The following is a 23,303-nucleotide window of genomic DNA, read 5'->3' as shown; positions in this document are numbered from 1 at the left end:
CTGTTCACAATTAAAGGCCAATTAGTATAGCAATAATATATGGAAGCATATGGGTAACAACATTAATTTTGAAATGTAATATGCAAAATGACAATGCAATACAGCAGGTAAAATAAGTATTGAACACGTCACCATTTTTCCTAGTAAATATATTTCTAAAGGTGCTTGTTGACTTGACATTTTCACCAGATGTCGGTGACAACCCAAGTAATCCATACATACAAAGAAAACAAAAGATATAATAATAATTCATAATTTTTTCTACCTCATATTGCTGCTATTTAAATATCTGTGCAACTTTTTTGCACATTCTTTTGCACATTCCTGTTATATTACATACTGACATACTGACCTGCATATTTATATTTTTTTATCTTTTATTTTATTTTATTCTTTTATTTTTCTACTTTTCTTTTCTTAATATTTGTATTCTATACTATTGCACTGTCCTTGGAGCGGACCTGACTTACATTTCACTGCTAGTTATACTCTGTATAATTGTGTATGTGACGAATAAAAAAATCTTGAATCTTGATCTTGAATATAAGTTCAGAAATTGAGTAATGTGTAATAAAATGGAATGACACAGGGAAAAAGTATTCAAAAAGTTTCAGAAAATCTTGGAAAGCCAAGACACCAGCTGAAATCTATCCGTAATTAGAAAGCAATCCTGCCCCTAGTCAGTGGAAATTATTTAGCTGGTTATTAGCTGGTTCAGTTCCAACACCTACCAGGATTATGAAGATGAAACAAGGGTGGACATTTCAGCAAAACGATGATCCCAAACACAGCCAAGGAACTTCAGAGAAAGAAACTAAAGCTGCTAGAATGGCCCAGCCAATCACCTGACTTGAATCCAATAGAAAATAAAAACTAAAGATCAGTTCATAGAAGAGGCCCACAGAGCCATCCAGATTTGAAGACTGTGTGGAAGAACAGGCCAAAATCAAACCTGAGCAATGTATGCCACTAATTTCTCTATACAGGAGGCATCTTAAAGGGTTGCTCCACCCAAAAATGAAAATTTTGTCATTAATCACTTACCCCCATGTCGTTCCAAACCAGTAAAAGCTTTGTTCGTCTTCAGAACACAGTTTAAGATATTTTGGATGAAAACCAGGAGTCTTATAACTGTCCCATTGACTGCCAAGTAAATAACACTGTCAAGGCCCAGAAAAGAATGAAAGACATCGTCAAAAACGATGTTACGTCAAAATTACATCACTGTAATTTTACGAAGCTACGAGAATACTTTTTGTATGCAAAGAAAACAAAAGTGTCAGCTGCACCACACGGATACGCCATTTTCGTTCAAATCAAAGCGTAAATAAACATTGAAATCGTATCTGTTTGGTGCGGCAGACACAGAACAGCACATGCTATTTGCATCCAGTGGATACTCACGCCCCCAACCTGTCAATCATTATATCAAGGCGGGGCCCGGCAACAAGACGCACAATAGGTTAATATTCCCCATTAACCAAACGCTTTTTATCTGCTTCAACATCTCTCACTGTTTTACACTTCGACTGATGCACATAAGCAAACAGACTCTTCAACACTTATTTACTTGCTAATATGAGTGCTGTAGCGTAATTCATAGAACATTCCGCCCCCTCCTCGTAGAAAAAAATCCTGTTAAAAAAAAAAAGGAGCAATCCAAGCGATGATAGTAGTAGACGTAATAGAGGAGTGGGATGATTTTCTTTTATAAGGTAAATTTTCAGTTTTACAATGTTTTTGTAATGTATTATCATGGGCTGTAAAAACAAGTAGGCTTATACTAATACTAGCAGTATATAAATTTGGTTTGAATATATTTTATTAGGCTATAAATATGTGGCTATATATGTTACAGCTACCTTTTGAAGCTCCTATGTTTTTCTCCTTTTCCATCTCTCTAATCCTATTCTGCTCACAGATTGGAGATGAGTTTTGTTCCCGCTTTGATTTTTGTTAAATACCTTCTGTTTTTACTTTTCAGATAAAAGAGTGGTTTCAGTTTAATATGTTGCAGGCTCATTTATTTATAATAAATAATTGATAATACATAATATTGATGATAATAACTCATCAAAAAATATTGTGCTTGTTTTGGTCTTATTTTTGAAGCTTCAGTTGCTTATTTGTCTCGCGAGAGTTGACAACAGTGGTTCCCAGTGTAGGATATCAGAGACCGAATCAGACAAATTTAAGATTCGATTAGAACATCGAAACATGAGGAGCCGAAATTCCAGAGAGGCCCAACAGGAGGTCATAAATCAGATTCCTAGCTTCAGCCCGTCTGAAGAAAGCCTAACCAGCAAGCCTCTTTCACAGAACAGCTTGCAACATTAAGACAAAAATAATACTTATTGATAAGTCTAACTCAGGAAGGAGACTGTCAAATTTGGGGGCAAGTAATCAAGACTGATGGTCAAAGAGATGGCCATCACATGTGTTCCACAATAGAAATCACGAGCTTCCTTAGATTGACTTTTCCCCCACATAGAAGACACAGACCAAACTGAAATTCCTTTGTTCACAGAACATGTCCCTATGTCCTACACAGAACTTCACAGACACTTTTCCATTTGCACCTAAAATCATCTTAAAAGACTTATAAGCAACTAATCATTTCTATGCATAACTTCATATTATGTATGTAACCCACACATTAGACTATCATGTTTTAATCACATATTATGTATGTCTTTTTAATAACTATTGAACGACTTTAAGGATATATATTCATGTTTGGTATGTATGAGTTTGAAAAATCATGCTTTAAACGTTTCTTCCAATCAATTCTTTGTCAAATGTATCATAGTCTTGTTATAGAAATCATGTCCAAAATTATATTCTACAAGAGCGTGTACAATTCGGACAATGTGACTGACCACGACATGTTGATTTATTGATTGGGTGGAGAAACAAAGCAACACCCTGAGCCAGGATAGGATCTAATTGGTCAAGACAACCATTGGGAGGTGTCAAAAAGCAGAGTTTAAAAACTCAGGACACCTTCTTCCCTTACTCTCTCTGCTCTTATAACTTTTAGCAATGCTTTTTGTCATTACTTTGTGTTCTTTGAGCGCTTCGGCCTGCACACCAGTTGCTACCACGATGAGAAGAAAAACCATCTAGTCTCATTACCTCATTTTATTCTTTTACTTTAGTTTCTTTTCTTTCTGTTGACTTTCGTGTTCAAAAGTTAAGTTTGCCGCAAAGTCCAGTTCGACTGCACCCGCTTCAAACTTCAACTAGCAACTGAAACCATCTCCAGCCAACGCCCAACGATTGGCTTCCCAAGACATCACTACAAAAGACCACTGATCTGTCAGCCAATCAGCAACCTCAGGAAACCCCGTTTCTGCAACGACTACAACAAAAGGGAATCCCTTAACACAAAGGCAACGCAAGCAAGTAACTTACAGATTTTTGCTGAGCTGGTGCATTTAAAGCTATGGTCTACGATTTCAAAGATTGTTCATTATTAATAACCTCGTTTAGATGCTGGTTATGGTTCTACAGTACAATCCTAATAATATGAAGAGAAAAAAGAATGAAAAAAATCCATTCACTCTATTGGGTGTACACCCGCAGAGAAATTGACCAATGTAAGCTGTCCGGCCGGACAGCTTACATTGGTTAACTGCTCTCATCCAATCCCCTGCTCCACTCGCGTCTCCACCCACCGCACCCCACCCCGCCCCCTCCTGCGACATGAAATTTCGCGCGAAAGTAGGCAGCATCAACTCAGCAATGGAGAAAAACCAACAAACAGACAGCAGCAAGCGGCCCCTCCTCGCCCCAACAGTCAAGGTTGGAAAAAAAGAGAAAGTCAATTGAGGAAAGAGCAGAGATTAAAAAAAAAATGTAAAGAACGCCGGATCAATATAGGGTCCACCATTGCCCGTTGGAGGAAGCTTCAGAGAAACCTTGGACTTAAAACCGACGCTGACATGGCTGACTTTTTGTTGAGCAGGTAAGCATTTATTTATACTTTTATGGTGTGGTGTATTACATAAATAGCTTTTTATCAGTCTGACAACATGATCATGCTACCGGTCGGCATTGGAATGTTAAGCGACATCGCACATGGTACATCTCTGTTCCATGTTTACTCCTGCTTGACTGAGTGACGTTGTTCAGGTCGTTTCCCGGTGGGAGGGATCAGGTAGCACAGAGGGGAGGGGTGTGCGTGTGGAGGGGCGGGATGAGTTTTTTTAAAAATTCTGGCTTTCTCGACTGATTTTCATTATCTTGAACTCATCCTTTCCGCTTTCTGCAACGTGTGAATGTGTGAATGCTTGTGTTCATGTGTTAGATTAGTTTACATGTCTTAGACTTATCAAATAAAGCCTTATTTATATTGAAAAGATAAGTATCTTGTGTTTTGTGCTTACAAGTTAATGTCTTAAACTGCCAATCTTGTTACTGTGCTATTTAATAGTGTTTTCACTATACTTTGGATTTTAATATCCAGTGCAGAGTTGATGTTATTCAGCTCGTTCAGTGAATCGCTGCCGAATCCGTGATCAGCCGTGAAACAGTGAGTCTGTTCAAATTCCCTATAAAATCATAAATGATTCCTTTTGAGCTAAATTAAACTGTTTCCCTTTAAATTGCATATTACCTTACACCAGACCTCTATAAAAAATACAACATCTTTGAAAGAGACTTTGCATTCTGCTGTCAGTCTGAAGCTATGCGAGACTAAGGTGTAATCATCTCGCTGTGGCAGAGACAGCGTTGCGACTGCATTATTGTTTGCGCACGTTTGCACCTAAATGACAAACTTGAGTGTGCAAAAGACATGACAAGAGAATGACCCATAAAACAGTCACAAGCGCATGCAGTAGTAGCAGCAGAGGCAGCCACTCTGGGTCCTAATGCCTGTTCAGTAAGGCGTTTTATTTATGCAGGGGGCTCTGCTGGCCTACTTGTAATAAAATGAAAGTAAAATACACAAATAACATTGACCCCATAGACAATGCTTAAGCCCAGTCCCAGACTAAAATGCATGTCTGGGCTGTTTTAACTAAAAGAAACTTGCACTGACTTGCATCTTAAAATATGTCAGTTTCATTGTTTTGTCTCAAGACGCACACCAGTAGTGTTTTTATCTAAGGCATGTTTATAAAAAGCTACTTAAATCTCTACCTGAACTATGGCCTAATCCTGACTTAACCTAAACCAGGAGTGTCAAACCCAATTCCTGGAGGGCCGCAGCTTTGCAGAGTTTAGTTCCAAACCTGCTCCAACACACAAACCATGTAGTTTTCAATTGAGTCTGAAGGACTTGATTAGCTGGATCAGGTGTTTAATTAGGGTTGAATCTAAACTCTGCACGGCTGTGGCCCTCCAGCAATTGAGTTTGACACCCCTGACCTAAAGCCTGTCTGTCAAACTGGGCCTAAGATTGTGTTTCTGATTAAATAAAGCAGTGATTTATGTAATAAAATCGCAAGTATATTTTGATTTAAAGATCAGAAGCTATAGTTTGCATGAATAAAAATCACATGACACTTATATATACAGATTTATTCATTAATGTCAAATGGATTATAAAAAACCTAAAGAGATCTAAAAGATGTTCAGAATTTTTACAATTTTTTAGACTATTTCCATATGTTAAGTCGACACATAAAATGTTAAGGTTACCACTATATCTGTCTGAGAAAAAAATATTTTTTTTATTATAGTTATTTTCAAAGCTTTCAATTTACTCTCATTGTAAAATAACTTCATTGTTTATTTAATTAAGTACACACACACACACACACAGACACACACAAAACTAATTAAATCTAAAAATAATTTGTTTATGATCTCTGCACAGGATATCATAAACTTGGTGCACTTGGCTGCACTTGGTGTTGTTTCCAAACAAAAGGAAATATATCAGCATCAGCTATCAGCCAAGTTGAGGTGAAAATTATTGGCATATCGGATATCGGCAAAAAAAACAATATCGTGCATCCCTAATATAAACAGTGAACACTTGTTTTCAGGGTGCATCTTAAATACAAATACAAGAAACAATCTGCGAGTGCCAGTTTGTTTGTTTTATTTACAGGCATATATATAATTGAGACAAAGATGCAACACAATATCCCTAATGCATCAAAAAATACCAAAAAAAAAACAGTAGCACAGAACTTAATGTATAGCATTACTCACCTGGGAGTGGAGCACTACAAACTATGCTGAGGCAGATAGTGAAAGCAGAGGAGATAGAGCAGGTGCCTGAGGTGAAAAAGGAATGACAAAGAGGGTAAAGACAGAGGTCAAAAGGTATTTCTGAATATACTTGGGTGAATCTCACAACAACAAAAAAAAATCTGTTCAAATAGAAAAATAATATTGTATACAAAAATATTACATAATATAATATCTCATATTTTTTTCATCATTTAATGTATACAAGCATATTACTGACCTAAATGCTAACAGATAGAAAATAAATAAAGAGTTAAAAAGTAACTAAATTTTTTTGATTGGACAAATTTAATGGGCATTTCTTGACAGTTTTCGTGAGATTCATCTGGTTAGAAGGTAAATCAAAGTAGAGGAGAAGAAATCAGAAAAGACAACTATAATGGCTCCAGCATCAAAGACATCTCAAACTACCTAACATAAAAATCACCTAAAGCCAAGAGCTCAACAGACAAACTGTTCATCTTGTGAGTCAATGACAGTCCAGAGCTCCAGAGGAGTAATTAGATGGTGTGACTGGATGTCAGACTCATGAATGAAGAGGTAAAAAGCTAGCAGGGGGCTGAACAGAGAAAGAGAGATTGAAAGAGAGAGGCTGGGCTGAGGTCTTTGTTACAGTTCCTAAGCAGGTTTCCCATAAAATGGGATTCCCATAAAATTTTTCATTTGTCTCCGTTTTAACTGAGCTCACATTTTTCAAACAGTTTCTAGTGAGCACTCAAAAAGTGTGAGACAAAGCACATAAAAGAAAGATGAAAAGACAAAGAGAGAAACTGACTCATTCTTGAGAGGATTAGAAACTGTGCATCAAATCCCTGGGTTTCTGGGAGATTTTCTCTGTATTCGATTTATCTGTAAAGGGGCAACACATTAATCCTCATCTGCTGAGGAATCTATAATGAAACATCTAACAATGCGAGCAAATTATTACTTTTATAGATCATGCCCAGTAAAGCTCAGTGGGAGACTGAAGATTTTGACACTGAGCTCTTGTTTCACGTAAAAGCAATTATTGGTAAAATCTGTACGGCAGAAAAATAGAAAAATTGAAGCTGAACCAAATGAGGATGTCTGCTTGGTGCAACCCTGTCATAAGTTATATGGCATTATGGTCAATGGCTTAGCTTGACCTGGCTAAAAGGAAGCAGCTGTAAGCGGTTGCATGTATCTGCAATGTGCGCCCTTGACACTAGAACTGCATTCTTTTCATTTTTTTTTTTTTTCAGGGCCAAAATGAATGACAACATCTGCTCCTTTTTTATTTTTTTCTTTGGCACAGATCTCATTATCTGCCCTTTCACAATCACAGATGTTCCTTTCTGCATTCAGGCCTGCTTCTTGTCACATTACATGATTTAATAACAGTCTCATAGCGTCTTCTCAAGTCTTTCCAAATCTGTTTGTTACTGTATCTCACATCTATATTCTCTGGTCACATCACATTAGGAAGGCTATTTTTTACAGGCTTTTCATTTAGCTATGACTGTCACATTTATAGAGCCACCACATTGCTCAATATAAACTTCATAAGGGATAATGTACGGAACATCATCTCTAAAACCATGACTTGAAGACTCCTTAAGGGATTCATTTGTATAAGAATCACACATTGATGGCTCATTGCCCATCTACTTGCCAAACAAGTACAACTGGAGATAAAATATTGATTTGTGTTGAAATGATGTGATAATGCGTGACGAAAGAGAGAGAGAAATGAATGCTACATGAAATATGAACCAGCACAATGCATGGTCAACAAATATTAGCAATCAAACAGACAATAATAGTGATTTTCATCTATTTTCTAAAGCTGAGCATGTGAATGAGTCAGGTTAGACCTAACCTCTCTGACAAAACTTACTGATCAGCTCTTTAGCCGGACAGATGGTGAGTTGCTCTGAGTCAGCTTGAGGCCCAGACAAAAGAAGATTATTCACTGAAATCTGGCACAAATTTGGCATTTCCCCCACCCAGATTAATGGAAGCAGTGTAAAACTGGAAAGACTGAATTTAAGAAGTTCTTCTTGTTAAGTTGTTTTCACATAGGAACAGTGATGTTGCTAGGGGTTAAAGGCCCACACTGTAAAAAATAAATGGTTGAGAAAACATAAAAAAAATAAGGCAACTTGATGCAGATGCTCAAAGACTTTTGAGTTCTCTCAACAATAGTATTTTAGTTCTTCTCAGTAAAGATACTTTGTTGAGCCAATGTAAATTAGTTTGTTCATGCAATGCTGATTATTTTATTTTGCTAATGGAAAACTTCTTGTCACAGCAACTGAAATAACAATTACTGTCATTTAAGTATTACATTTTTTTCTGTTTCCTGGAAGAAAAAAAAGAATGTTTAAAAAGTCGACACACAAACCTCAAGAATGGTGGTAATCAACAAATGTTATTAAAATGATGAGCTCTTTTCATCACAGTACAACAAGTAACTAACAATAATGATAAAACAACAGCAAAAAAGTTTAAATTAAGTCAACAAACAGCAAAACAATAATCCTATAACAGTAACTGTGTAATTTATTCATGCTGCAATGCATGCTGGGAACTAACAAAGCCTTAACATTTCAACAATATGAAATTCTTTGTTCAGACAACTGTGTTTGACTAGTTGGGACAACATTTGGGGTATTTTTGTTGGTCTGACAAGGTATTTTATGTAGTTTAAAGAAAATAGCAGTTTTTAGTATGTGAGACTCATAAGTTTTCGTAAACTGGAAATTGTGCAGTTGCATTTTTTTACAGTGCACTGCACAAAATTTTGTGTAAAGAAATAAAATAAAAATAAATAAATAAAATAAAAAGAATTATCATTCTTTCATTAAAGGTGCAATGGGTGATTGTCTTCAGAAACATTTTTTGTTATGCTGGTTGAAAGTCTCTTCACATCCCGATAGCAATCATTAAGTTAAGTGGTCTAAGTGTATTTATATATATATTTCTTTATTATGTGGAAGGCGTAGGACAGAATAAATGTTCGTCCAATCAAAACGCTTGTTCCGAGCGTATTTATTATCTTTCCTACCTGCCTGTCAACATATGTATTTGCATACTTTTACTAACTGTACTATAAAGTTTTCTCATAGAGGTACATCACAAAAAATTTGAATATCGTGAAAAAGTTCATTTTTTCTTGTAACTTATTTCAAAAAGTGATACTTTCATATATTTTAGATTCATTACATGTAAAGTAAAACATTTCAAAAGTTTTTTTGTTTTAATTTTGATGATTAGAGCTTACAGCTCATGAAAGTCAAAAATCAGTATCTCAAAATATTAGAATATTTACATTTGAGTTTCATCCAGCCCAATTAATGACCATCCCTACAGTATAAATTCCGGGTATCTCTTGTTCTTTGAAACCACAATAATGGGGAAGACTGCTGACTTGGCAATTAACCAGAAGACGAACACTGACGCCCTCCACAAAGAGGGTAAGTCACAGAGGGTCATTACTGAAAGATGTGGCTGTTTACAGAGTGCTATATCAAAGCATATTAAATCCAAAGTTGACTGGAAGGAAGAATTTGGTTAGGAAAAGGTGCACAAGCAACAGGGATGACCGCAAGCTTGAGAATACTGTCAAGCAAAGCTGATTCAAACACTTGGGAGAGCTTCACAAGGAGTGAACTGAAGCTGGAGTCTTACCTGGGCTGTGGAGAAAAAGAACTGGACTGTTGCTCAGTGGTCCAAAGCCCTCTTTTCAGATGAAAGTAAATTTTGCATTTCATTTGGAAATCAAGGTCCCAGAGTCTGGAGGAAGACTGGAGAGGCACAGAATCCATGTTGCTTGAAGTCCAGTGTGAAGTTTCCACAGTCAGTGATGATTTGGCCTGCCATGTCATCTGCTGGTGTTGGTCCACTGTGTTTTCTGAAGTCCACAGTCAACGCAGCCATCTACCAGGAAATTTTAGAGCACTTCATGCTTCCTTCTGCTGGCAAGCAAGATGCTGATTTCATTTTCCAGCAGGACTTGTCACCTGCCCACACTGCCAAAGTTACCAAAAGCTGGTTCAATGACCATGGTGTTACTGTGCTTGATTGGCCAGCAAACTCGCCTGACTTGACCCCAAAGAGATTCTATGGAGTATTGCCAAGAGGAAGATGAGAGACACCAGACCCAACAATGCAGATGACCTGAAGGCTGCTATTAAAGCAACCTGGGCTTCCATTACACCTGAGCAGTGCCACAGGCTGATTGCCTCCATGCCACGCCGCATTGATGCAGTAATTCATGCAAAAGGAGGCCCAACCAAGTATTGAGTGCATAGAAATGAACATACTTTTCAGAAGCCTGACATTTCTGTTTAAAATTTCCTTTTTTTAATAATATTGAATTTGTAATATTCAAATTTTCTGAGACACTGAATTTTGGGTTTTCATTATCTGTAAGCCATAATCATCAAAATTTCAAGAAATAAAGGCTTGAAATATTTCACTCTATGTGTAACGAGTAAGGAATAATTGACGACGGGCCGTTGAATTATTAGAAAAATAATGCACACCCGTGGTGATGCGGCCACGACGCGAAGCGGAGTGGCCGTTACACCTCGGGTGTGCATTATTTTTCTAATAATTCAATGGTCCGGAGTCAATTATTCCGCTTATACTACGGTTGCCACACCTCAAGACATCGATCAGATTATATATTTCAAGGGATTCGTCCGGTTTTTCTACTTAAATCGCTATTGTGAGTAGGATTATTTCTTCCGCATCTCATCCAACGACTCTTTTGCTAGTTCCAAAACGTCATTTTAAAGCTGGCAATGGAGGCTTGAGCCGTTGATAGCAGACTAATGCAGTTAATAATGAAGTTATTAGAAAGAGAGCGAGAGAGACAGAGACACAGACACAGAGAAAGAGAAACAGAGAGAGAGAGAGAGAGAGAGAGAGAGAGAGAGAGAGAGAGAGAGCTTGTATGAATTAGGCTACCTCTGTGTGTCCCTCAACAGTGTTCTGAAGCACAGTCTCTAAACTGTAAGTCTGCTTTAAGATGCAGCGCTGTTATTACCTCGCTAGTGAGAAATGTCATGTGTAGCCTTTAAGTTGCTACACTAGGCTAACTGATAAAATCGTCAGGGCAGCGCTGACAACGATGCAAAGTGATATGGAACTGTAATGCGGTCAAGAAAGCTGCCTGGAACTACGTTCGCCGTGCGTTTCCCTGAAAATAATTGCACACCTCAGAACGTTCGTCAGCCAATCAGATTCAAGCATTCAACGGCCCGTAGTATAGACCCTTTTTGAGTCGACGTCACGATTACGTCACAGCACAAGCTGGAGGCAAAACAGGGGGAGAACTGGAGGCGGCCCATTCAAACCAGCGCAGATTTAGCAACATAAGGAGCTTTAAATATAGTCTTGTTGTGATGTTGGGTGCCAGAATCGACATAGTAAAGGCTCTGATTTGAAATTTTATCGCTTACCTGCTGCCACTGCCAGACAAAAACGGACGACTGTGATTAAAACGCGATAAAACCAGAGGACTGGACAGAAACGACCGTCAAAATGCTCGCGTTTGCAACGCACACTTCTTGTCAGAAAAGGTTCAATAAAGTATTGTCTTTTGTTGTTATGAGTGCGTCTATAGATTTCTTATGCATCTCACGATTATGTTGTGTAGGAAATAATGTCTGTGTGCATGTGTGTAAAACAACAAACTTATAAGCTTAATCATTTGTAATTGTATTGTTATGAGTAATTGTGGCTTGGAAGTTGGAATAATAATGTTTCTGTAAAAATAGTTGCCTGCTGAAATTGAAAATACATCTTCATGACTAGATAGACACTGTGAGTCTGTCTTAACTACACAGGTTAGATGTGAGTCAGTCAACCGGAGGGAATCCGGTCAGATCGTCCATGCTTCGAGGAAAAGCGTGTGCGGGTCGGCCGATCTGGTTTCGTCCATTAAAGTTAACCTTTTCAAATAACAATCGCGGTCCTGGACAGTGCGTGACCTTACATCTGATTTTCTCCAGTTATTGTTAAAAAACAAGCTAACAAACTTCATATCTAGCGTTAGTGAAGCGGTCAGTGGAATCTTTCTGCCTCCAGCTAAGCTCCGCCCACAGAAAAACGTCACAATGTTTACTAACAGAAAAAGGGTCTATAAATCTATATAATATATGGGTTTCACTTTCTGAAATGAGTGACACAAAATATTGACCTTTTTCATGATATTATAATTTTTTGAGATGTACCTGTATAATGTATTGTAGTGTTGTCTCTGGTCGTCTGATCTGTTCGCATTCATACATTCAGGGGGCATGGCTTTGGACGGCGATTTGCAGGGAGGGTGGGACGTTCACTTTCAGTGCTATCAGGCTAAAGTTAGCATTTTCCAAGATCTCCTACTGCACCTTTAATTACTAACTATCATGTTGTTCCAAACCTATAAGTCGGGGTGCCTGGCGATCGACTGTCCTGCAAAGTTCAGCTCCAACTCTAATCAAACACACCTGCCTTTAATTTTCAAGCGACCCTGACGACCTTATTTAGTTGCTTCAAGTGTGTTTGATTAGAGTTGGAGCTGAACTTTGCAGGACAGTCGATTGCAAGGAGCAGGATTGGGCACCCCTGCTATAAGTGATATTTTCAGTGAAATGCAAAAATAATTTTTTGCCTAAGAAGAATCTTTACATAGCTCTTTTAATACAACAACAGTTAAAAAAAGCATTCACATACCAAAAAACACCATAAAAAATAGTCAGACTCATGCACTACATTCCAACTCTTTTGAATCCATGTGATAATACTGTGCAAGGAAACGGATGAAATAAAATATAAGTTGAAGTTCACATCTAGACCTGCATTCACTAGAATACTATATCTAGTGTTTCATACTCCAGTCCAGTAAATGGCAGAAATTCAACTTTTACATTGGCATGCCAAAAAAATTAAATAAAAATAGAAGCATCAGGTGAACATTTCTGGCAAACATTCTTGTGAACATTCACAAATGGCACCCCAAGCCCACTCAGCAGAAGTGTGCATCAATGGAGCACAGAGGCTACAAATATCTAGTGCTTCATAGATGGTGGAAATGGGACACCTAAAATTACACCTAAAATGACAAATGGGACGGTCTTGTGGACTTAACCAACATGAGCATTCAGCAGCCATTGTAAGCCACTGAAAGTGTGCATTTTTGCTGATGTGTTAAAGTCATGATATACTACCATTTTATTGAATTGACCACACCAGATATTTACTAATGATCTTTTTTGAGTTCTTCAGAAGAAAGTAATCAACCACACCTTTAAAATCTTTAAAACACACTAATACGTATATTTGTGTGGGAATAAATGTTTGATCTGTGAATGCATGTAACTGGATATGCTGGTTAGAGTTTGGGAATTGGTAAAGCTGAGTGGAAATCCTTCTTCTGTGCTCACACCCCCTTCTCAGCAGGACAGCTCAGCAGAGGAACTTGCTGATTCAGCACTGGAAACTAACTCTTCCTCCCCCACCCTTCCCAGTGGATTTACCATCGCGCTAGCAGATCCTCACATTGAGAGAGCTTCTTCTTCAATATACTGTTTTATGCTGTCTCTACCCTACAGCCAACCAACACAGACAATGCATGAACCCCAAACTGCACACAACAGCAAAAGTGTTGAGTATTGTGAAAAGTTTCAATATTCAGCCCATTTTTCTCAACTACTGACAGAGGAAGTGGAAGCTGTTTCAGAGAGTGTGTGGGTACCTTCTTCCTCCAGGCATTCTCACTTTCCTGCAGCTGAACGTAACGGTCAGCCAGGGGTGTCTGGACCACATTGGTGAGTTTATTCTTCATCAGCTTGCCCCGCCATTCATCTTCATCACTCTTCAACTCTTCCAGCCTGCCAAAAAAAGATGCTAAGTATTATAGACACATTACAGACATAGAGAGTGAACTTTCCAACTAAGCAGCTTCTGTGTTTAGACTGTGTCAACTATATAACAAACATTCAATTAATGGACTTCTATGGGTTCGTTCAAAGCTGGGTAATTTTAAGAAAATGAAGGTTAAAAGCAGAAGCAGTGTCAGAGGTGTGGTTTAGAAGTTGTTGCAAATGCAGGAAATGTGGGTTCAAACCCAGTACAGATAGACTGATCATCTGTTTAACTGATGTATATATATATATATATATATATATATATATATATATATATATATATATATATATATATATATATATATATATATATATATATATATATATATACACATGCATATATATATATATATATACACATATATACATACACACACACACACATATTTACTGATATTCATACTTTCTACTTAAAATATCTTCAGACCAACATTCACACTTTTCTAAGCATAGCATTTTAAACAATTCAAACAAACACGAAAATCATGAAAATTAAGAAAAAAAATATTTTTTCGTTCAATTATTTTAAATACATTTGCAAACAAAACAACAGTGTATAAATCATTCCTGCCATTTATAAAATGTGTTTTTATTCTTGTAGTCACACAGTCAAATGATTAATTGACGTAAAAAGCAACTTATATTGATTCTCAGGGGATGAATGAGCCCACACAAAAATAGCTACCACAGCTGTCAATCAAAATCATGAACAATATAAAGACTACTCCCACCATACCTTTCTTTAAGCGAGGAGCTCATGCCCTCATCCAGGCTGCTGTCTAGCTCCTCCCCTTCTACAGATTGGCAGTTGGAGGGGATTTTGTCCACAGAATCTGGGGAAGGAGTACGAGGAGTCTCACTCAAGCTGCTTTCCTCTCTCTGAAGTCTCCTCTTCTCTCTATCCTCATCATCATCTTTAACCTCTTCATCCTTGCCCATCTTTCCATCAACAACAGTAAAATCCTCACAGGTTTTGATGACAGGAGATGTGATCTGCTCCAACTCAGTGGGTTCTGTGTCCAAACTAGTTGAGTGGCTCTTCTTCAGGATGCCTTTGATGCCGCGCTGCCCTGAGTCCTGTCTCTGCAGAACTGGCGTGGTGGCTTTGGGCTCCTCTGTACCCACAGAACACTGCCTCTTTCTCACTTTCTGCTCATTCTGTGTAACCTAGAATTACACAATGCCAAAAAATACATTGAGAATGAGTTGGAGAAGTAGTTTGAGATCTTGAATGGATACAGTTTCACACCATCTTATATGAACCCCTTAAAGGAATCGTTCACCCAAAATCATCACTCACCCTTCATGTTGTTTCAAACCCGTAAGACCTCTGTTCATCTTCGGAACACAAATTAAGATATTTTTTTATGAAATCTGAGAGCTCTCAGACCCTCCATAGACAGCAAGGGTCCTTACACGATCAAGGTCCAGAAACGTAGCTACAGAATTTTCATTTTTGGGTGAACTAACCCTTCAAGTGCAAATTGTCTGCAAATTTCTTAGATGCTTTGTTTCCTAGCGACTCATTCAATTTAAAGACTCATGACTTGTGACAATGAGCATTAAAACAGACATTTTTCAAATTAAACAGCATTACTGCTTCAAAATAAACAGATTTTCTAACTAATTTCCACATGGATTTTATTTATTTTTTTAATAAAAAATGCATCGATTCGCTACAGGAGTCCTTTATTCACCCCCTGGTGCCGTGTGATTCACGTTTTAATATGAATGCGTGTGCTTTGTTTGACTACATTTGCACGGTTGAACACTACCACCTGCCCATGTCATTATAGAGCTTGAAAGAGCCAGGACAATTTTGAATATAATTTTGATTGAATTAATCTGAAAGAAGAAAGTGATATACACCTAGGATGCCTTGAGGGCGAGTAAAACATGGACTAATTTTCATTTTTGGGTGAACGAGCCCCTTAACCCTCTGGGGTCTGAGGTGATTTTGGGGCCCTTGAGATGTTTTGACATGCCCTGATATTTGTGCTTATTTCAGCTACTTATAACATATATGTGCCCAAAGTTTCTGTCTACCAGTAGGAGAAAGAAAGGAAGATAAAAAGATTGATAAAAAGACTGGTCACAGTGTGAGTGAAGGAATAAAAAACATGGTTGGTTGTCTGTCTAACAGCAGCACAACCACACACACCCCTCAGTGAGGAAGGAACACTGAGAGAAAGTGACGCAGAGAGAGAGAGAGGGGCAGGACAGTGAAGACTCATGAGGGGTGTGAGAGGATGTCTGGAGCCACTGCAGATCACATGAAGACATTACAAAAAGATGCTGATTAATGAGGAGCTATCATAAAAGCACATAGCTGTCAGAAAAAAGAAAAACAGTAAGAGTAAACTAATCTAACCCATCTTCATTTAGGCTGTGCAGCATGACTGCTTACCGTTTTTTCTATCACATTCTCATCATCCTTGTTTCTCACATCCTTCTCTCCTGCAGTGACGGACAGAAAGCAGGATCTCTTTTCATCCTCTCTGAAACTCTTTCTTTCTTCAGAACTTATCTCATCTTCATCTGATGAGGAATAGCTGCATAGTGGACATGTGTTTTTGATAGGAATCACATTTTACAGTGAAATTTATGTTTCGATGTATGATTTCATTTTTTTAATTTTTTCATTTAAAATGCTGAGTATGTGTTATTAACAGTGTCAAATAAACAAGTGAAAACAGCCACTCTGATTTGTAATGCTGTATGAGGAATCGGCCTGCTTTTCATAAAGTTGTGAATATTTAATTAATTGTGAATATTTACACATATTAAGGTGAGTCATAGCAATGAACGCCGCCAAAGACTGAAAGCAAAAAAAGAGCATTCGGTCCAAATTCAACAGATTCAACTCTCGACTCACACACATACACAAACAGAACATATAATCTACAATATTACCTCACTCTAGCTAAAAAAAATACACAAATCATATTGACAACATGCAATTTTAGCCCTTATATATTTAAATAACTGTCTGATCATGCATCAATAACCGTGGCAATAAATGTTTATAGCGAAAATTCATGTTTGTAAAAAGTGCCTGGCTAGTGTAGAGTTTGAGACCCTGGTTTTACACCCTCACTTTAAAGTAATCTGTGTGAGTCCTAAGGACTGTCCCAGGACCCAGGACTGTCAGGCTACACCCAGAAGATAAAAGCGAACAGTTAACATCTGAAAACTGCAGTTTGCAGCAAATTATGTGCCAGTGAACCAGAAATATCTACCACACACACACACACACACACACACACACACACACACAAAGCCTATGCAGCCAAATAAAGAGCATAGGACCTGGATATTGTAGATCTACACCACATCAGACACCACACACTCACACTATATACCAGACCCCTGCTGCGAGAATGGAGCCAGATGAGATGGAATCCAGAAGCCTTGAGTCTTAAGTTACAACAAGCCAAATTTATAGCAGATATCTGTCTTTTGTAAAGTAACACACTGTCAAATCCTTAAACCAAACTTTAGAACACACAGTCCAGATGGGGATCAAGGAGGTAATGATATGAAGTGCTTAGTCATGACGCAGATATCCAGTGATAGGTAGCAGAGGTTGGTTCTTTAGTGTAATAAGAAGCAGACCTCCGATCTTTAATATTTCAGCCTCACAACGTTCTAGAAAGACGCAAGCGTGCCACCCACACATACATGCTTATCTATCAAACAGGCATTTTGCCTTCATCTGCTATGACTCACAGCCATCCTGGAAATCCAGGAAACATATCAAAACTAAACCAACACAGAGGATTATAAAGTCCAAAAAATAAAGTTGTGTTAATCACCTCAGAAGGCACTACATGCAAATGACAGAGATGTCATTCCAAACCTATCTGCATTTTCTTTTGTTCTGTGGAAGTCCATACACTAAAAGTCAAAGAGGTTCAAAAACAACACTGGACCTCACTGACTTTTATTGTATGGACAAAAAACAGATTAAAATTTTTGGCTTAACTAACCCTTCAACTCTAAACAAACTAGCTGACTGTTACCTGGTGGAAACTGTCCTTTTCCCACTTATATGCTCTCTTTGTGGCTTTGCATTGCAACTAGGGTCTTCTGCTTTGTTTTTTGCATTTGCTGAGCTGTCGGTCTTCTCCAACTCCTTGTGGCCAAAGGGGAAAAACATGAATACAGAGATGTTAAAGCTCAAAGTGAGGAACCATGGGTACTTTCCACATCAAACTAATCCTCCAGGGAAGGCTCATTCAAAATCTCACAATTATTCAGTCAGAGGTAGGCAGTTTTGTCAAGTATTTATATATATATTTTAAATGAAGCCTGGGCAGAACCAGGGGGGGGGGGGGGGGGGGGGGGGGGTTAGATCAGTGAATTTGCCATTATGATGTCATGTCATCTAGTGATATTTAGCTACCAGTTTTAGCTAATTTCAATTGAAAGCAGTTGGAAACACTGCTTGCTTTGATTGTTTACTGCCTGCCCTGACCTATGCCTGTTTGTGGATTACTCTTTTGCTTCAGCCTTGGATATTTCTGTTTGCTGTTACTGGACCCTGCCAGTATAGACCACTTTCTTTGAATAAAGCCTGCAAGTGGATCCCCACTCCGTTGTCACGCTCCCCTCGTTACACTAATAGGGCACCTAAGCTATACATATCAATAGGGGAAACAGTGACTAGGGAAGCATGTCACATGACAAGGTAAGGAGCAGATGCTGTTTTGTTTAATCAGTTACAATAGTTTACGTAGGGTGCGTCGAATGCTATATTTTTATTTGTTATTTATTTATTTTTTGTAGGTAGTTTTTAGGGAATGTGAATTTAGTTGTAAAATGGGATTTAGTAGGGGGCTTTGTTTTATTAATTTCTTTGATTTAGTTCCGCTCAAGTCCTGCACCCTGTTTTTTCCCCCCCTCCTTTCGTAATTTCCCCTATTTGACTGAAACCCCTGAAACTAAATTTTACATTACCCCTCATTATAAATAAAGTTATTTTTGTACCAGCGTACTGAGAATGACTTCCAGGGTTAAAAGACCTGAGGTTTATTCTTTTTATGTTAAAACATCTCTCATACCCTTTACTGCCTGGGAGACATAAAAAGCACACAGAGATAGGCACACAGAGATAGTTAAACACATGATTATAATAGCTCTTTGGTGCAGCAGCAGAACATATTTGGTCTGCTTGTTTGGGGTGTGTTTTGTCCTGTCCTGTTATGTTTACATTCATGTGTGCAGATAAATGCATATCTGCTGACATAAGAGCTTGTTTTCTTAAAATCAGCAGCATGCTGTTTGTATTGTCTGTTTCTTGTGTCTCCTGCTTTTTTGGGAGGTAATTTCACGTATGGTACAGTATATGTGCAACAGCAGCATTTCTTACATGTTCACAGCAGAATGTCTGTGGATGTATTGGCATTAGCAAGCCTCTGTACTTGCTCTGCTGCAGCAGCAGTTTAGCAGATCTATTCTGCCAAGACCAAATACATTAACATTGCCATTTCCAGGACATGTCATAACAGAAAATCTCTTATTAACCTTATGTGTTAAATTATTAAGCTTACATGTGTGAAATAAAAATTTTCAGCTCATGTAAAGCCAGTAAACCCATTAACTTTCATTAAATATGCAGGATTCCACAAAAGGAATGTTCCTGATTAAAAATGGATTGTGCTACAAATAATTGAGGTTAACAATATAATAGTATATAGTCTAACTAAATTGTAATTGAATACAATTTTGATGTTAATGTCCATGATTTTTCTCTGGTCTGAAAAATATAATTTACAGAGCATTCCTTTAGACACAGAGCTCAGAGCTTTCCTTTTACTAAAATTTTCCTTTTTCCTCATGTAAGCAGGAAAATGTGCTGTTTTCATTCAACTGTCCTTGAGAACACCTGGATGCCTTCAAGTCCAGCTTTCAGGCATTCTTATACCAATACACAGCTGACAGGCTTTACAGAAACCTCCATCCAGGACAACTGAAAAACTCAGCTGACAACAATACGTTTAATTGACTGTTCAGTCATAATATGAATTTGTACACCAATCCAGAAGGCTAATTCACCAATGCGAAATTTACAACTTGTAAAAGTTTTTTTTTTTTTTTTTTTAAATGAGAAGGAAGAGCTGGAATTGCACTTGGTGCTGCTAGTTCTGAAATACAATCCACCTGTAACTCCTATAAAATATATTTTGTTATAGTTTTATACCTGTGACAGTGAAATCAATCATGTCCATTACAGTGATTACAGATCAAGAGCACTTACTTTTAAAACACACATCTTGGCAGGCATACCGGTTTTGGCGTCATCATCTGCTTTCCCGTCGTCTGTCAACACACACAGAGGAATGTCTGAGCGTGCGCAATCGCACATGTATGCACACCAGTCAACTTGCCTGAAGTAAAATGTACTCATACTGGACATAATATCAGACATACTGAATGAAGTGTTGCTCCCAGCAACTCCCAGAAGTATTGCTTCACAGTTTGTTTTGGTTTTGATACTTACTAGAAAAATAACCCTTCACACAAACAAACTAAAGCTCTTTTATAAACACTTATCATCAAGTACTTCTCTTGACATCAACCCACTGTACAGACCTCACAGAAATGACTATATGAAAACCACCTGTCCAGTGAGAGTGTGATAAGACAGGCTGGGAAAAGGGAACCTGCGAAAATGAGTTTGCATAATACAGTCCTTTATGAGCACCAGGGATTTGCGACATTCAGAATCGAGGTGAAAATGCTTTTTCAATTCCATTTCAATTAAATCATGAGAAAACAGGATCAAGAAATGTCATTTAAAAGGAATTCATATTGCTGTAAGTGTAGTATCTACTTAAATTGAATAAGTTTGCAATACTAAATTTCTTGAAAGATGTTTATTATTAATATGCTTTAGTATATAATTAATAGATATACAATACTGTCCAAAAGTTTAGGGTTGGTAAGATTTAGTTTTTTAGCTAAGTCGTTCATGCTTACTAAGGCTTCATTTATTTATTTACTTTTAGCAGACACTTTTATCCAAAGTGACTTATAAATGAGGACATAAGAAGCAATCAAAACCAACAAAAGAGCAACAACGTGCAAGTGCTATTACAAGTCTTGGTTAGCCTAACGCAGTACAGATAATTATTATTATTATTTTTTTTATTTTATTTTTTTTAATAAAAAGACCCTCCTAGAGTTAGAGGGTCAAGTAAAGATGGAACAGATGAGTTTTTAGCCATATTTATTTGATATAAACACAGTAAAAACAGTGATATTGTGAAATATTACAATTTAAAAGTACAGTTTTGTAATATATTATAATATATTCCTATAATAAAGCTACATTTTCAACAGACATTAATCCAGTCTTCAGTGTCACATATTTCAGAAATTTTGCTAATATGCTTATTTGGTGATCTAGAAACCTTTCTTATAATTATCAAAAAGGAAAACAGTTGTGCTTCTTGAAATATTTGTGGAAAGCATGATATATATATTGTGGCGGGAGGAGCAAACGACAGACACAGTGGGTGTGGCGTCAGGCCTCGGAGAGGTTTTTATTAAACAATAATAGTCCAAATAGTGTCCAAGGGGAAAAAGTGTCCAAAATAAACAGGGGATCTGGTGTCCTCGTCGTGCTGCGGGGCTTGTGAAGGAGGGCAGTGTTCAGGAGGGAAGGGTCCAGGGAAGGGGCGGAGTCCGGTGGCCGCACGCGCTCCCCTCTCGGGTCCGGGAGCGAGTGGCGGCGGCTTCTTCCAGCGGCTTCGTCCTACTCCTTAGCCCCCGGAGCTTCTAGGGGATTACACGGCCCGGCATCCTGGCCCATCAGCCGTAACGGGTGCGGCAGTCTCCCATCTCGACGCGCCCTTCCTGGACCCACGAGGACACCAGCGTGCATGCACGGGGAAGAGACTGGTCTCTCGAGGAGAGGCGCGCTCGGCATTTAAACGGCGGCGGTGATGAGGCTCTATTCACATCAGGTGCGCCTCATCACACGCCACCAGCCCTGGCTGTTTCCGCGCCCCTCCTCACACACCCACTACCGTCGGGAGCCTGGTGAAGGGCGGCGAAAACGGGACGGGGTGGTGATGATAAGGGGGGAGGCAGCCGACTCGTCACGCCCCCCACCCCAAGCGACATCCCCGTCCTAGGGTCGCCGCCCACGCCGGAGTGCTACCTTCCTCAACCAGGCTCAAGCGGTCGGGGCAGGAATTCCTCTCCGGGCAACTCTCCCTCTCGCACCGCGCCGGAACCGGGACAGAGAAAGCGGGTATTAGTCGACAGCCTCAACCAACCACGGGGTAACGACACAAAAGGAACTGTCCCCATCGTTCCTCCGTCCCCGTGCAGGCTCCACGGCTTCTTGCGAGCGAGGGGGGATGACACCAACAGGTGTTGCCCAACTGCGCTGTCTAGGCTCCGCCTGCCCGCATTCTCCACCAGTGTGGCAGGAGGATCAAACTAGAGCCCTGCGCGGGACTGTTTTCTTCATCCCGCTCCCGCCCGCGCCCGCCGAATTTCTGACCATTACCGCCCGCTCCCGCAACGTGTGTGTTACACTCCCACCCGCTCCCGCAATATGTATGTCCACTCCCGCCCGCACCCGCAAAACTCTGAGAATTTATTCCCGCACGATAATAGAGATGCATTGATTTTGTGTCTTCTCCCGTCCCGTAGGAAAAAAAAAAAGTATTGTATTGCTATTATTAAAGAGATTCATGTTTGTTTCTTTTCCTGACCTGCATGTATTCTGACGCACTGGTAGGGAAGATGAATATAGCCTGGGCTATCGGGGACATCTAAAACGCTTAGGCTACCGCGCGTTTCTTTAGACTTCAAGTACTTTGATTTTGTTGACAATGACATCATGTCGCTAGGCTACCTCCCGATCCCGCAGTGGTTTTTTTTAGCCGCCCATTCCCGCCCGCAGCAAAGTTCAAACCGCCCGCTCCCACGAGATTTGCGTTGGGTCCCGCGGGACCCGGCGGGTCCCAATCCCAATGCAGCCCTCTAGATCAAACGACAGACACAGTGGGCGTGGCGTCAGGCCTCGGAGAGGTTTTTATTAAACAAAAATATCAAAATAAGTGTCCAAGGGGAAAAAGTGTCCAAAATAAACGGGGAATCTGGTGTCCTCGTCTAGCTGCGGGGATCGTCAAGGAGGGGCAGTGTTCGAGAAGAAAGAGTCCAGGAAAGGGGCGGAGTCCGGTGGCCACACGCGCTCCCGTC

General features: G+C 39.1%; 1 protein-coding gene across 5 annotated transcripts in view; it reads right to left on the bottom strand.

Annotated features, from left to right (window-relative positions):
- The window catches only part of LOC306857670 (supervillin-like), a 133,529-nt gene that overhangs the window by 46,261 nt on the left and 63,965 nt on the right, over positions 1 to 23,303 (bottom strand). For all 5 annotated transcript variants that reach the window (XR_013783128.1, XR_013783129.1, XM_079397709.1 and 2 more), the window contains 5 exons: positions 20,344 to 20,405; positions 18,107 to 18,219; positions 16,492 to 16,636; positions 14,821 to 15,251; positions 13,913 to 14,048 (listed from right to left, as the gene is read on the bottom strand). Coding sequence is in view for 3 of the 5 variants with exons in the window: in XM_079397709.1 (XP_079253835.1) it covers positions 13,913 to 14,048; positions 14,821 to 15,251; positions 16,492 to 16,636; positions 18,107 to 18,219; positions 20,344 to 20,405 (887 nt within the window). In the remaining 2 variants the exon portion in view is untranslated. The remainder of the gene's footprint in view (positions 1 to 13,912; positions 14,049 to 14,820; positions 15,252 to 16,491; positions 16,637 to 18,106; positions 18,220 to 20,343; positions 20,406 to 23,303) is intronic.

The sequence above is a fragment of the Barbus barbus genome (genome assembly GCF_936440315.1).
Source record: "Barbus barbus genome assembly, chromosome: 38".
Lineage (NCBI taxonomy): Eukaryota > Metazoa > Chordata > Actinopteri > Cypriniformes > Cyprinidae > Barbus > Barbus barbus.
This window is presented reverse-complemented; position numbering and strand designations above follow the sequence as displayed.